We start from the raw sequence: 16,243 nt of genomic DNA, 5'->3' as shown, positions 1-16,243 counted from the left end.
CTGGCTCTGTCATTCTTCTCCAGATGAATTGTGGATCCAAGGGAATACGCAGTTGCAGTTATTCCTAACTGCGTTAGCTGATGCACAGCTTTTGGCAGAAAACTTGAAAATAATCTAAAGCATAAGAAAACAATATGAAACTTAGAGATAACTAGTATAATTGTCCTTCCTCCTCACTGTGTACAGAAGTCTGAAAGATAAGATAAAGTTGCTTTGTTACTGGAGAATGTGCTCTGATGTTGCTATGGGGTGCCTGATACAGCAGAATTGAACCCTGATGATGTCTGTCTCTGAAAGTGAGAAAGTTCATGCCTGTTTAACCACCAGTTGCATGAGATGCCATGATATAATCTCACTTGATAGGTTATTAGTGATCCTTGTTCGTAACCTAGGGCCAGTAGAATTCTGTGACGTAATAGGGGTTGTGACATCAACAGTTCATACTATGTTTGCCAGCTTAAGGTGCCAGCTTGAGTCACCTCTTTAATATGCTTCGTACACCTATCATGCAGTTGCTTCTTATATGAACTCCTGTGGGAGTTTAAGGAGTGAAAAATGGCTTGGACCAGGCTGTAAGAAGATCTCTTCCTCTTACCGTGTTCTATCTACCTTGTTTTCTGTTAATGAAGGATGTCTGAGAAAGATTGTGATAAGGAAAGTCGCTCTGCTCCTGAATTGATGGATTTCAAGAATGCTGTGAAGGAGTTTCAGAAACTAGTTGAAAAACTAGTAACCCAGAAGACAAAGGAGAAATTAGGCTTGCATATTAAAGATGATGGTAAGAGATATTTTCTTCTGATGGAAAAGTGTAATTTTTATATGGAGAGAAGGTAGGCAAGACTATAGACCTCAAATTAATGTTCGAACTGTGACTTACTGATTTTTGCAAGAAACAGGCATATCGCACTATGAGAATGCTTTTCTCCTTCTGTTAGGATTCAGGTCAAATTATAATGCTATGGATATTGTTCACAAAATAACAATTGTTGGTGCTGCCACATATACAGGTTAGCACAATGCAATGTTTCTACTGATCTGTAAAAACACAAAACCAATGAATTATGTAAATCCAGTTGCTTTATTGTAAGTAATGAGTTCAAAGGTTTGCTTTACTCAATACAAGTGCCTATTGTTGCATGAAAGGATAAACTTTATGCCAGACAGCGTTAAGGTTCAGAGCAACATACCAGAATCATGGTGTGAAAGTAAGGGGAGAAAGCAGAGGTAAGAATTTGTCCCCTGTTCTTTTATCTGTTTCCTGTCATGCATTGCAAATCAGGTAGTTTTTAAAAGACTGAACTGTTTTGCAAAATACCTCACTGAATACAGTATGAGGAGCTAGAACTGACATGCTGTTGATATTGAAGGAGAAATAAACCAGTAGGTAGGGAGGATAAGGAAGGAAGCTGTAGCTTGACAGGTTCTAACTCTCTGGGTATTGTTCCTCCCACGCAGATGAGATAGACTATGAAAAGTTCTGTGCAGCCACACAGGCACTTTTTGGTGCAGAAGTGAAGGACTATAATGTTAAGGCCTTTTTCTGGAAGCTCAGCAACAATCCTGATGTAAGGATAGAATGGTGTGAGGTAAGGATTTCTAAAACTTTATTAAATATAAACAACCAATTAGAATCTTAAAAGGTAACAGTATTTAACTGTTAATTATGTATTGTTCATGAGTCTGTTGTTCATGTGTTCCATGGCATAATGGGGCACTCACATGTCGTTATTTATCCCGGCCACCATTTCTCCCCCAAAACCCAATATTATTTGGAAAACAGATATGCCTTTGAAACTCGAAAATTAGATTAAATGTATTGTTTTGGTTGATCTAAACAAAAACTACATTGAAGAAGTAGCTTGGAGTAGCTTACTTGTCGCTGTTATCCTATTCAAGAAATGATGTTTATTTTTAACAAGTGTCAGTGAAAGATAAGGTATGGAAGACCTTTGCTGAGCCCTGCCTTTCCCCCTTTTTACGTGGGTAAACAGGTGGGTAATTTGAAATTATAGCATTGTCTCTACAAGTTTTTGCTAAGACACTCACTGTACTGCATCTTCTGCTGAAGATCTCTGTCTAATTTCAGACTTCTAAATATATCATGCAAACCAGTTTAACACGTGGCATAATCTGTGCTGCTAATTGTAGCAGGCTCTTAAGAGCAAGATTTGCCCATACTGTGCTTGTTACAAAAGCTGTCCAGTAATTTCAGCAAGCAGGACTTTTAATCTAATTTTTTAATGAAATTAATTATTCCATTCTTTCAAACTCTGAGAGGTATCTGTCCTTATAAAGGCATGTCATTGGAAGTCTGACAAGAAAGGTTAATTAGAATGAATTAAATGAAGCCTGCTTAAGTTAAATTTTTATTTGTAGGTGAACTACTTTTCTTTCCTGCCCCTATCTGTTTGGTAGCTGAACTTGCAAATTAAATACTTTATTAAATCTTAATTATGCTCCACTGGTTTACATGAGTTGAGGAAGTTGGTCTCTGTTCTCTCTGAACCAAGATCCTTGAGCCTATTATGTAGATGCACATGAATAAATGTTAAAGGATGATCTAACTAAATAAAAATACTTTTCCTGCTTATTTTATAAAAGAGCACTGAGCTGTCTACCAGAACTGCTTGTCCTCACACAAGTTTGATATGCTAGATTCCTGACAAGATAGCAGGATCTGGAACATAGAGCCTGAGTATGTCCAGGTCTTCTCCCAAACTACTTCAGTGATATGCTTTGGCCGCAGGCTTATTGACAAAATATGAAATCTGTCATGATTATAGCATGCAATTTATGCTCTCAGGATAAGTCCTATCTATAGCTAAACCATCAGAAATACTTCCTTTTGCTTCCTTTCTTTCCTCTCTTTTCTCTCTTTCCTCTGCTTCCTCTCCTCCCTCTTCCCCTTTTCACAGGGATAAATCTGAGCTTTACTTTAAATGTGAAGCATTAGAGTTATGGCAGCATTTTAGTAGAGAGTTTTTTAACCAGAGAATTCAGTAGGTATTATCTGATTGTGTTGATGCATGAGATCCATTTAATCAAATTTTCTCTCTCTAATGGTGGCAAATAGCAGATCCTTGTAAAAAATGTGTAAGAAAGAGGTAACTATGAAATAGTAGTCCTGGCTCACGCCTCCTTGCTTCTGGCTGCACGTAGCTTAAGGATTTCTTGTGCCAAAGTTGCAACTGCACTCTGTGTTTAGTAACCCTTGATGGTTTTTTAATCTATCCATTTGTAAATTACTTCTCAACTCACCTAAAAAGGATACTTCCATAGCATCCATATTTTACACATTTTGTGAAAAAGTCTTGTTTCTTTTAAACATGTTGCACCTTTTTTTGCACATTATGAGAAATTATAAACACTTGTTCTAGAAAAGTATCTTCTATCAAGTTATTTCCCATGGATAGTATTTCAATCAACTGCTCTATAACAATGACTGATTTGACGTTGTTAGAGCCAATTTATATCAAGAGCATCTATATCATGTGTTACTAAAAGATCCTGTCTTTATTTTTCACCTGAAAACAGAATTGTGTAGATGGGATATAACTCCCTATATAGGGGAGTTATATCCTATGATAGCATAGGTGGCATTACATACATGGCAAGTCCTTGCTGGAATTAAAGCCAGAAGGCAAGGTATTAAAAAGTGGCATGAACTATAAATTAATCAGCAGATTTCCATTTATGTTATGCTGGAACATCACATTATTATTTGAACCTTAAAGATGACCAACATCTGTTCTTTACATATTGTTAGCAATTCCTGTAATTTCTTAATACCATCCTAAAACTAGTGTGTTCAGTCTTTTCAATTTAATATGGTTTTGTGTGGGAATATTTCTGATCAATACCTCCCTTAGCATTGCTTTTAATTATAATGGCACATTACTCACAAACTTTGCTCATGTCAGGCGTTAAAGATTTTCTTCAATAAAGGCCTGGGGGAAATCTTTGAAAGTTAGCTGTAGAAGACATTAAACATCACATAACTGCCTTCTAAAGAATTTACAGATAAGCCCTCTTTAACAGATAGAATTTAAGGCCAAATCCAATTCCTCTGTTATGAAATTCACTTTGTGAGAGCTAAATTTGAAATCTTTTATCTTTGCATGTCTCCAGCTCATATGTTACCCTTTCTTCCTTCCTCTTTCAACATGACAGGAAACTTAAAGGTGAAGTCCTGGATCTGCTCAGGTTTTATTTGAAACTGTAAAAATAGGGGACGGGGAAGATATCTCTGGATTTGCTGGTACATGATGTACACACTAAGCTCCTGAAATGACCAGCTGCCAAAAGACATGCTGAAGAACTGCACAATTGCAGCAGTAGTCAAATTCTTGTACTATTCAAAATTATCTACCTAATTTCAAACTTCTTACTACTCTTTGTCTGGGATTAGAGAGAGGTGACATGGTCTGTTGTGTAGATGTGGCAAGCTAGACACGTATCCTATATATCATAAGATCTGCTCTATGGGTATGAAGCAGGGACTGGTAGAGTATAGTACTTCTGTATTTATGGTGATTGCCAGACTGATGATCCTTTGTTTAGGGAAGCAGAAGAGTAGCAAATAATGTTCCTGCTCATTAGTTTATAAGAGAACTGAAGGAAGAGCTTCTGAAGGAAGCTCAGTTTGTTTACTGGAATGAGCGTTTTTGACTCCAAAACCTTACTTGAGGTTTCCAATGCAATCAGACTTGTTACCTGGGTTACATAATTACACAGGCAAGCACAGTATGCTGTCTAATGAAGGAAGTGAAGCCCCTTTAGTTTCCTTATGAAATGTGTGCGCGATTTGCTTAGGATAAAATTCTCCAGAAACCATTTTTGTGAGCATTCGTCAGATTTTACCAACTGTGAGCTGACTGATGACAGCCTTTTAAAATACCCTGTGTATAAAATTTCCTGAGAAAAGAGGAGTGTGGCATTCAATGAATCTTCAGCATCTCACAGTATGCATTTCATTAGAAGATGGATATCGGTGAGATTATAATAAGTGCTGTAAGGAGTGAAATAAAAATATTTGTTATTTCTCTGTTCAAAAGAATCCTGATTAAAGTATTCATGTTGGAGGTTTTTATTTATTTTCTCCTGTGGGGAGAAATATTTAGTATTATGTAAATGGAAATGCATTCATGATGGAGGTGATAATTCAGTTATGAAATAGACAAAGATCAGACTGTTTAATCAGCTTCAATCTGACATGGATTTCTTTACTTTGAAACAGCATTATCCATGAGTTTGAAATAAAATACTGCATGGAAAACCTCCAGTGAGTTTTTTTGGGTGTTTTGTTTTCTTTCCATTTAGAGGGAAATATGACAGTGATAAGTATTACAAGCTATCTAAACATTGTAGAACATAAAGCTAAACTCCTTTCAGGTCAAAAGGTTAAGATTTATTTTATGGGTAGTGTGGGTATAGAGAGTCAGGGTATAGAGAAAGAGTTGAAAACTGAAGTAAGAAAACTGCTGACTCCTGGAATTCTCTAGATTTAGCTTGCACTGAAACAGAATAATCATTGCATTGATCAATTGATTGTTGTCTAAGCCTAATTTGCATCAACCATAACTTCAATGTCAGCTTTTTGATCTACTGCAATTGTGGTAACATCCTATCTGTAATGATTGCATCAAACCAGGTATTTACAGGTTTATTTGAATGGGTTCAAATAAAATAAAATAGGGTTGGTTTGTGTTCTATGTATTATGTGGTGGTGGTCTTTTCAAAATTTTGTTTCTTGAAAAACTGTACGTTTTCAAAATGGTTCAGGTAATCCTGGAGAGGTACTGGAGTCGGGAATGAAGCCATGTATCATTGAAAAGCTATTTTTCTGCAACATCCTAAATAGCCATCACGGTTTCGGCTGTTTGTGCTCCAGTTTTCTAATGTGATTTTTTTTTTCTAAAAAAGGACTGTATTTCATCCCTGTTCTGCTGAGTTCCCCTGCTGCTTTTAGCACTGCTGAGCACGCCCTCAGTCTCAAAAGTTAAGGAAGAGGGATCCACGTCACTGTGCTCCTTTGATATTTCTCTTTTATCATCTCTGCCTCTCTTTCCTCCCACCCTTCTTTCCCAGAACTCTGTCCCTGACCCTTTGTTCCCCTCTTACTGCTCTCACAGATCTTATTTTCTTTCAAATTTACCTCTCCATATCTGGCCTCTTTTTAGCTTGACAGAATCTTCCAAATATATTTCCATGACCTAAAGGGTCACAGTCTTGTGTAAGTGTTCTTATTTCTTCCTGACATTTCTCTTTTTCAAGTACCTCCATGTTCAAGGGTTTCCTAAGTTCCCAGCAGTCTCCACAACAGTCTCCCCATACTCAAAGGCCACTATTTTATTCAAAAAAACAAACCAAAACAAAACAATAAACAACCCAACATTAAAGGAATTTAAAACCTTCTCTTTAACCTTTGTTAAATTAGGATCTACCCTTAGTCATACACTGGACAGTCTAGCAGCTATCATTTATCAATGGCTTGGGAAATCGGCTTCTGCATCCCTTTCCTAAATGTAGCTGGCACTTTGAAAGCTCTATTTTTCTAATGCCAAACATCTGAGAGACATATAAAATGCATTTTGAGTCATCTTTTATGCTCTTTGTCAACCTCTGGTAGACATTATGGGGTGGAGCTTGTTGGTATCCCCTGTCTCTGTGCTGGAGTCAGCAGAAGACATTTATGCACCTGAAAGGGATTTCCAAGATGCCCTTTCTTTGGCAGTGTTCTGCCTGCTGAGCAGAAGTTCAGATGTAGCACCATCTCATGTATATAAGAAGCATGACAGGGCACACCTAGGTGTCTCACTGATCTGAGAACTTCCATCTTTGTTGGCTTTAGGGCAGCTACTGGCCTAGCCCAACCATTGCATCTGGCATCTTGTCAGGATTTGGGAGTGACCTGATGCTGGGTCAGTCTGTCATTAAAGAAAAAGTCACAAGGCTGTGGCGTTTCACGACACGGACTCAAGTTGATGAGGAGATTCAAATCCAACTTTATTACCACCAAGCCCATTTTTATCCCCTTGTTCAGTACTTTCCCAACCTGCACAAGCATGCCACGTTCAATCTCCAGGCAAATAGTCCAATCACAATGCTGCAGACCCTCTTACAACCTCCATACCTTCAACTGAGATTCCCACCACAACTACATCCTGGCCCGTCCTCCCAAGGCTTGTTTTTCGACCTTCTCTGTCCTTCAGCATTCCAACTCATCGCCCCAGGGCTTGTCAAGCACCAAGGCCTCAGAACTCACTCCCAAACTGTCTTCATGCAAATCTATTGCCTTCACTCCCCACACAAGGTGATATTACAAGAAACTAGGAAGAGTGATGTAAGGGTCTGTAATAGACAAATAATGTATTGACTGATGATGTATGGTAGAAAATTGTGTGCGTGGTAAGGAGGGAGCTGGGAAGTGAAAGATGAAGAGTAATGTTGTGTAAGAATATTTTTCTTTTTTAAAAGATGTACATCTGAATCTCTCAAAGGAGAAAAATGTGAGTTCTGTTGTATAGTATGAAAAATACTGAGCTAGAAAACAGTGCAAAGTTTTGTCTAGCATCCAAAGGGGCATTGCTTTTAGAACTCATGGAAGTCTATATATATAAAATGTCCATTATATATACTGAGAAAGGAGGTTAAAAAATCTGTGGCGCAGTGTGGCTGAACTTGTTTCCTGAGGAAATGTACACGGGTATAGAGCTTGTGGTTTGGAGAACTGAAACACTGAAGTATTATCACACCCTGGAACAGAAATGAGCTACTTACCTGGATAGTCTGTGTAGGGGTTCTCTGTCATGATCAGTAAAAATGCAACATTGCCTGGCTTAGGGTTAGCTGAAAAAGAATTTAAAAAAAATGGGCAAAAGGGGATTACTTTTTCTGTATGGAAAAGCTCTTCTTCTGTGTAGGCTAAACCACTATTTTGCTTTGAATCTCTCAGTTTATAGAGACGTCTATTTTGTCTGCCTTTTACTGATTTTAATTTCAGCTGAGGTCTGGCTGAGGAAGCACAAGTAGCTTAACTGGGAAAGGGAAACTGGAGATGATAATTTACAAACAGTTGTTAGGAGGCAAAGCTGTATAAACAGCTTCATCAATTAGATGGCTTTTATTTCTAGAAGCCCTGTGTGTGCTGGCTTCTTTCCAAACATTCAAGAAACATTTTGATCTTAGTAGCAGATCTCAGAAATCTAAAATGATATTGACAGCTAAGGTTAAGGCCAATAACATTAGAAAACTTACTGAAAGGATATTAAATGAGGAAAATGTCAGATAAATATTTGACTTTATGCATGTAAACAAATATTCCAGAAGTAGTTTTATTATAAATTGCCTGGTTTGTTCTGTTTAGATTTTTGGCTGTTTCTTAGAAGAAAGTGATGGCATGTCTTCCCAGCTGAAAGAAGAAAACATGGTTTTTCTTCTATCCAAAAAACAGCAGATTGCTCATACAGGTAATATACTTCATTTTGTATCCAAAACTAATATTTTTTAATGCTGTGTGTTGCACATTTTAGTGGAAGTACAGAGATACGATTGTATTTCTGTCTTTGCTTATTATTCATGAGTCTTTTTCTTCTTATGTAGTCCAGAATATGTTTTTTTTACTAAACTTACTGCATCTGAACATTCCACTGCTGCCTTGCCCAATTGTTCATTTTCCCAGATTATTCTGAAAATATTAATGTTCTGACTCTGAGTATTTATTTATGCAGTTACTTATTTATTACTCTGCGTTTCTGTAATTTTCAAATAATATAAAAAGACCTAGCACATCCATAATGCATTAGTGATATTTGAAGGTGAAACATGATTATTTAAATCAAGTATAGGATAATGTATAGTATAATGCACTACTGTCATGGAGTTGGTACCAATATCATTTCAAGAAGAGAAAATGTTGTTGATACTATGATTTAATTTGTTTAGATTTTTTGTGTCTGGAAGATGAAGAGTAATATTTTCTCATTGACAGTTGTGAAGAGAGATGATGCGATTAAGGGTATAGTGAAGGTGCCCCATCTGGATTTCATAGTAACATCCTCTCAGAAAGGAGTGCTAACTGTTTTTAACAAGCAGGTAATTCTGACTCAAACAAACTTAATTTTTCCATTAGGCAGCATAGATGGGAACTGGGTGAACTGTGATCCAGGATGCAAACTTACCCATTAAAAAAAAAATTTTAAAAATCTAGGTATCTTTTTTAATTAAAGTTAACTTTTTCTATCTTTTTTAAATACAGTAGGAAATATACACTGTGATTTTCAATTATAAACCTACTGAACAGTCCATAAAAGTTGATAGAAAGTAGAGATAGCTAATAAGAAACATTCTTAACAGAAGATAGTTTAATATAAATATTATTTATTGTTAGAAATATTACATATTTCTTTTTAGAAAAAGTTTTCCTTAATACAAAATATGCTACTGTAATTAACTTTTGCATATCTAATGGAAACCAGGGAATTAACTATTTTCTACAACTACACAAAATATCTAGAATGGGCAGAAATCATTATCAGTTGTTTGCAAAGAAGAGTTACTCAATATAGCAACATCTAGAAACCTGAAAGTCTTGAATTTTCTGACAGTCTACATGATACTGCTTTGCAGTAACTCCCTTATCAGCAGACTCTAAAAGAGCACCATTTTAAGTAGAAGTTCAGGTTCAAGATGCTGTTAAAGTAAAATTTGGAAATTATTATCCCAGATTATCATGTTACTATTTAGAGGTACACATTTCTGGATGCTATGAGGTACATCACACATCTATACTCATTGACACTTTACATTTGAACAATTTTCATACAACCAGTTTGATAAAAATTGCTTCAAACAATACAATAAAGCTTTAACACAGCACTAATCCTTTCTAGGAGCTTTAGCTAATTATTGCATAATGCTTATGAAAGGAGCACGTAAGGCAAGAAAGTACTCTTGTGGATGATTAGGCAACAAAGCAGTAATGCAGTTTTGGTAAATACTAAAATAATTTATTTGAAAGCCTAGTTCTCTGTCCTCTGACGTATTATCCCTCTATCTGCAAAAAATAATTGCACTAAGTATTGTGTTAAAAATAGCTCTCTTCCCCACTCCCTGCTTCTTCATGCTGCTTTCAACTTGAATTGCTGCCTCCTCATAAACTGGACTGATGTCACTCTGACATCAGTGACTGCAGTGTAAATGACCTTACACCCAGCAGCTTAACACAGCAAATTAGACCTCAAATCTCATGTATAAAACTGTATGTTCTGCAAATGACTAAGGCATTACAACAGCAGTCATTTACTCATGATGCAGTCTCTGATCTCTGTTGATCTGAGCAAATGACTTTTGACTTCATTAGAATTGCTCTGATATATCTTCATGCAAGCAAGAGAAAACTTTAGTTCTTTAGCATTGCAATCATTTTGAGTCCTCCTGCTAGAATATGACTCCACATCACAAAAGCAAATGTAGAGTTAGCAACTTTTGTATCATTCTTCTACTCTCAAACACCAAGGATTTGGAAAGAGCTGGCATTAAAATTTCAGCTAGTGAGTTGTTTTCTCTAGTTTGGCTTTGCAGCATATTGGTAAGAGAATATGAAGATGCCGCTTCGTAGGACTTGTGTTCTGGATGAAGGGGCCAAAATATGAGTACGTGAGCAGTGAATTGACAAATAGAGAGGGTTGGTTTTGTATAATTGTTGCATTTTAAAGATTATTAAACATAAGGTGTTCTTGGATGCACATATATCCTGCAGAAGTCAGCATGTTCTATGTACATGAATGAATAATATTTGGTCAGGCAATCCTGTCTCTATTGGATGATGGTGACAGGTATACTTACCACCCTGGGATTTTAAACGCTTCAGAGCCATACACTACACTGTTCACTAATAGTTTGCTGAAAAATGCTGTGCCATGGGTATTTGTATTTGCAGCCTGAAGTGCTACTTGTACCTAGTATTTTGCTGGCACTAGTTGGTGTGTAATCTCAGTCAGCAGTAGCTTGGGTTTCTATATGTCACATCCTACTTCTTCCAGGATTTGAAGCTGTTCTAGCTGTGAAGGACCATTAGAAGCACAATTCTATCAGAAGAACAGCTGATCTGTACTCCACAGTAAAAAAAAAAAATGGTACGGTTTCACTTATTTAGCTCACTTCAATTTAAAAATATAACAAACCCAAACCAAACAAAAAAAAACAACCAAACAAAACAAAAAAATCCCCAAACCAAAACAAACCCCCCACAACCAAAAACCCCCCACAAGCCAACAAACAAAGCACTGTGAGAGAAAGAGAGGGGTTTTTAGTTCCTCAGTATATAGGGGGCACACAAGTAGGTTAAAGATCTTTCTCAGAAGACCTTAACTGCAGATTCCTTCTGTTGAGTACTGTTGTTCTGTTCTACCTGTGATAGAGGAGAGCTGACTGTCTTCAGACTTTTAATTTAATTGTAAACTTGTTGTTGTGACAGCATATATTTGTTTGTTTTTTTTTCAGATGAAGGTTCTGGCAAACACCTCTATTGAAGTAAGTTCACTTTCCTCCTGTGAAATGAATTAAAAATCGGCAGGCACTAAAATGAAATAATTAGAAACTTAGCATTATTCTAATGCTACTGCCAACCTTGAGACTTCTGCATAATTTGTCATAGGGTGCCATAGGTTGGTGTAATTTAAGTAGTAGTAGTTTCTCTGGAATTATTAGAGACAAATTTAGAGACAATCTTAAGAATGATTCAGTTATACACATGCAAGCACTTCTGCTGCTTGTTACAGGAAACTTCAATTTCTTTATGCTGGATCTTTCCCTGACTGTCAACTTCTAATAAATTGGTGCAATAAACACATTTTTTGCTACTTTTGCTGTTATATTGTCAAATATAACATATAAAGTCTATAAATAATGCAAAAGGAAAGGATAAATTGGGGGTATGTTTTACTAATTCTTGCTTTCTTCTGGCATATAAAAATTGCATGTTATGTGTTGAAACGTGATTTTTTCAGCTACATTTTTAGACTCCCAGTTAGCAATTAGAATATTTATCTTCTATAGAGAGGAGAATCTTAGAAAAGAAAATCTGTCTAGGCCAACATTTTCCCCCTCTTGGAGTATTCATTGCTTCTCTAGCTTTCTTCTTTCACTCAAAGTTCACATTCAGATGCTGTATGGAAAATACGAATGTGTACATCATATGGTTTTATTTGTATATGTATTAGACATAAGTTGATGTATGTAGCCTTTGTATAGATCCTCTAAAAGAACCTTCATATGAACAGGCATTCTTGTTTACTCTTCAAGCCAGAAGTGGGTTTAATACTTCTTAGGTTGTCATTTCTGTCATTTTTTCTCTCCTTTTTAGTGAAATAATATCTTAATGATAATCATGTCTCTAAGCTAGTGGATGCTACAGTACAATGGCTAGGATGGTTCACTGGAAAAGAAAAATCAAGCTCAATTTTCCTTGACTGGTTTTCAAATGTTTATTTAACTGCAAGCTGGCCTTTCCCTTCATGAATTACATAGACTTGTTCCTATTTGGAGTAAAATCAGACAGAACGGAAGGCACAAGTTATTCCAACATCTGTTACCCTTTCACTGTTAATTATTTAGGAGAGTAATAGTCCTCAAACCAATGAATGAAGAGTTTTCCCTGAGAACATGCTAAGCATCGGTGTACCTTTCCCTAGCAATGTGTGGGTGCCTACCAGCTAAGAGTTGACAAGTTCTGGTTTGACAGCGTGATTTTGTAGTCACAGATGCTGTGACAAGACAGGGAAGCTGAAGCCGATGGCCTTACCCTATTTGGTGACTCAGCATCATTAGCTACATGGAGAGAATAGTGAGGGAGAAACTGTTATCCAGAATTGTATAATAAAACTGGAGCTAAAATTATTCTGTAGATTGGTGGGAGGCAGAGACTCTGCCTCCCTGAAAAATGTAAGTATATAGAATAACTTAGTTTCTAATGTAATTAAGACACTACCTAAATTTTGTAAAGTTTAGATGCTTAGTTGTGGAAAGTTAAATGTTTCTCATTTTTCCTGGATGTGAGAGGTTGAATCTCATTTATCTCTGTGTATGAAAATCTAAAATTAATTAATTGACTCAAGTGGCTATATCAGATTTTGAAAGGGGCAAAGGGTCCCTATCATTCATTTCTACCATTAGTGAGAAATGATCTAGCTTTCTCTATTCAGTTATTCTATCCTGTGGAAAGAGCTCTGATCTCAGCTGAAGGAAAAACTCAGAAGTCTGTGTCATGTGTGAGCACCCAGTAAATACCCAGTGCATTTTTACCTCCAGGTAGACATGGGATAAGAAGAAAAAGAAAGGATTTCACAGGATGTTGAAGAAGTTACTTATAGCTCCTCTAGAAGAAAGCGTCAGGAGAGTAGACTTTGAGAGTAGGCCTTGGGGCAGAGGTTAGAGGAAAATGTTTGCTCTTTGAAACATTTAAAAAAACATGTCTGAAAAATGGTAGCTCAATCCTGGACATGTGAACATTGTTGTTCCAATATTTTGCTTAATTCCTCTGCTAGAATTAGTAAATTGCATCCCAAGAGCATGTCCCCTGCCTGCCTGAATGATAACAGCCATTTTCACTCTGTCCTGTGTCCTCAAAGTATTTGAATCTGACCTCAGTGTGGGAAACCAGAATACTAGCCTTGAGCTAATATGCCTAAAATACATTTAAGTATAATGAAGATATTTCCCTTGAGTTGCCAAGCTAATGTCTAGCCTTTCCCACTCATTCTTCCTTAACTATTGTCAGACATCAGACTTTCTTCTAACTTCCAAGATTATATTTGCAGGTTAACTGAGCTGTTTCTCCCAGATAGGTGAGAAATACTTTGTGTTCAGCTGGGATAAGTCCCCTCTCAAGGCATATAGTGACTGACTTGGAAAGATTCAGTTACCAGGACTGCATATAACTTTTCAACAGAGGGGGGACATTTGATTTGTACATAAGGACTAGTCATGCCTTCTCGGGCCACTGTCCTGTAATGTGATTTGTTCTGTTTAATAATTTCAAAGTAATATCATAGATTCTTGGTTGTATCTCTAGGCAAGTATGTGAAATACATTTTTAGTATCAATATTTTAAGTCCTTTCATCAGGGCTTGTTTTATTGCCTAAAATTCAACTACAACACAAAAAGAAAGCAAAGGGACATCTGTCCCTCAGGCTTCGTAAAATCTCAAATGGAAAGATTCTCCTTACTGCTTGGTTTTGATTTTCCTTTTGCCTTTCTACTATCTCAGTACATGTGATAGCCAGGAAAACCTTTGCAAGATGCAGCTCTTTTACTTTGATTGCATCATCACAAGCCAGCACTACAAAACAGTGGCTAAATTAGAAGTGTAAAATCAGCTTTCCCACATCAGTAAGTCATTGTTCTCTGGACACTATTTTAAGGACCCTCAAAAGCCACAGTTGACAAAGTCTTCCATAAGAATTACCAAGCAATCCATAAGGTAATTACCAAGCAATCCATAAGGTATCTGCAGGTCTGACATTTTCTGCATGTTATTGTTGAAAACAGCAGAGTTGAAATCCTTGTAAATGTATTACCACTTGTCCACAGGCCATTAGGAAGGAAAGAAGCTTTCTCCTGCAAGTGTTGACATCACTCTGTCAACCAATTTTGCATTCAATAATGGAAATAAAAGTAGAAGTGTCATCAACTGCCTTCAGTTCACTATGGGTTTAGTACTGTGATTTTTGCTTCTGAACTCACTTTGTGGATATAAACTGTATCTTTAGCAACATAGGTCCTTGTTTTAACTCTTTGTCAAGTATTTCCACTGGAACTAATTTTTAGATACTACAAGGGGTTATAGCTTACTTGAAGAACTGCAGTAACAGTGTAACAGTTTAAATGTGTATCAAAAGTTTCTTTGTCACTTTAATCTTGAAAAGAAAGATGTTTCAGTCAGTATTATTTTATAAATGTTTTGAATATTTTAAAGTAATAGTTAATTCTGCCATTGCACACATAGCAAATGGACCATTTTCCATTTCAATCTCACTCTCATTTAGGAAGGTCCATTACATTTTTGGAGGAAAAAAAAAAACAGCTATCTATTAATGTCTTAAAAAAATCCAAGCCAAACCCAAACCTCTGGCCAATGTGGTAGTGAATTTGAGTCTCTAATCTTAGAATTTGCAGGAGAAATCATTTTACATTAAGATCTGTATATAGAGGTATAGAGAAAATCCTTCTTTAGCTATCTTTTTTTATTTTCATCAGGATACTGCTTGGATCACAGGGTGCGATTTCCTCCCTCAACTGAAATGTGTTGTGGCTGTAACTGAAAGGACAGTCATCATCTGGAACTATAAAAGTCAGGTATTATGTTGGGTCAGGCAAATGTTAAAGAGGAAGCATGAAGAAGATTAGTCTTTGTTTTCAATATAAATTCACTTTTTGTTGTTCTAACAGGATGAAGGCATTAACATTTTTCTTTGTAGGAACTGCATGAAACAGTGGAATTTATATTTTGCACCACATGGGTAAAATATTTTGATGCTCGCCATGCTCAGACAGGTGAATGGAAGCTTTTCTGTCAGTCCAATTTGGAAGGCTCAAAAATTTATTCTCCACGCGTTATTCTCCAGGTTTCCTCCAGTCATTACGTCAGCAAGAGTTGAAAGTCTCCTGACTATCACTGAATAGGAGCAGTTCTCATTCAAGACCACAGAAATAACATATAGACAGTTCTATATCTGTTATGTCTCCTTAATGTTTCTGCTACATGGACAACATTGAAGCAGTTAATTTCTATGGCATTTGAACAGTTGCCAGTTTGGGTTGGCAAGGATGGAGTCAGGCAGTAGAACCAGTGACCAGCATAATGGAGATGACCCAAAATCCCATTTCCAGACCTTCTCAGTCTAGAAAAATGCCACAGTGGCTTGCAGCTGTATTCATTCCAAGTATCTCAATTCCTGAAAATTGAAACACCTGCCCACATAAGTACACTTGGTTCTTCCAGGTTGTATTAATAGTTAGGACTCAAATATAATTTCTTTCCCTGTGTTATTGCTGCATTTAGTGGTTTGAATAATTCTTTAATTTGTCTATTTCCCATTTTCTACTAGACAGCATCTTATTTTTGAACAGGAAATCATAGAGAGTCTTAGCAAATACACCATCCCACTTAGCATGGTGAGATCCTCCCTAAAATTTGTAACTATTTCCTCACTGAAATAGAAAAGTAACCTATGAAATAAAGCC

At 36.6% G+C, this 16,243-nt stretch overlaps 1 protein-coding gene across 1 annotated transcript in view; it reads left to right on the top strand.

The window, feature by feature from the left end:
* Positions 1–210: 210 nt before the first annotated feature.
* Positions 211–16,243, top strand: part of WDR64 (WD repeat domain 64) — a 61,391-nt gene continuing 45,358 nt past the window's right edge. Inside the window, exons 1-6 of the mRNA XM_061471173.1 lie at positions 211–778; positions 1,456–1,586; positions 8,366–8,468; positions 8,990–9,093; positions 11,503–11,532; positions 15,257–15,355. Coding sequence (XP_061327157.1) covers positions 631–778; positions 1,456–1,586; positions 8,366–8,468; positions 8,990–9,093; positions 11,503–11,532; positions 15,257–15,355 — 615 coding nt within the window. The 5' untranslated portion in view covers positions 211–630. The remainder of the gene's footprint in view (positions 779–1,455; positions 1,587–8,365; positions 8,469–8,989; positions 9,094–11,502; positions 11,533–15,256; positions 15,356–16,243) is intronic.

This window comes from Pezoporus flaviventris, unplaced genomic scaffold (assembly GCF_033815535.1).
Source record: "Pezoporus flaviventris isolate CSIRO_AGI_PZ_B2104156 unplaced genomic scaffold, CSIRO_AGI_Pfla_v1 ptg000066l, whole genome shotgun sequence".
In the NCBI taxonomy this organism is placed as follows: Eukaryota; Metazoa; Chordata; class Aves; order Psittaciformes; family Psittacidae; genus Pezoporus; species Pezoporus flaviventris.
The sequence above is the reverse complement of the archived record's forward strand: the minus strand, read 5'-3'. Positions and strand labels throughout refer to the sequence as shown.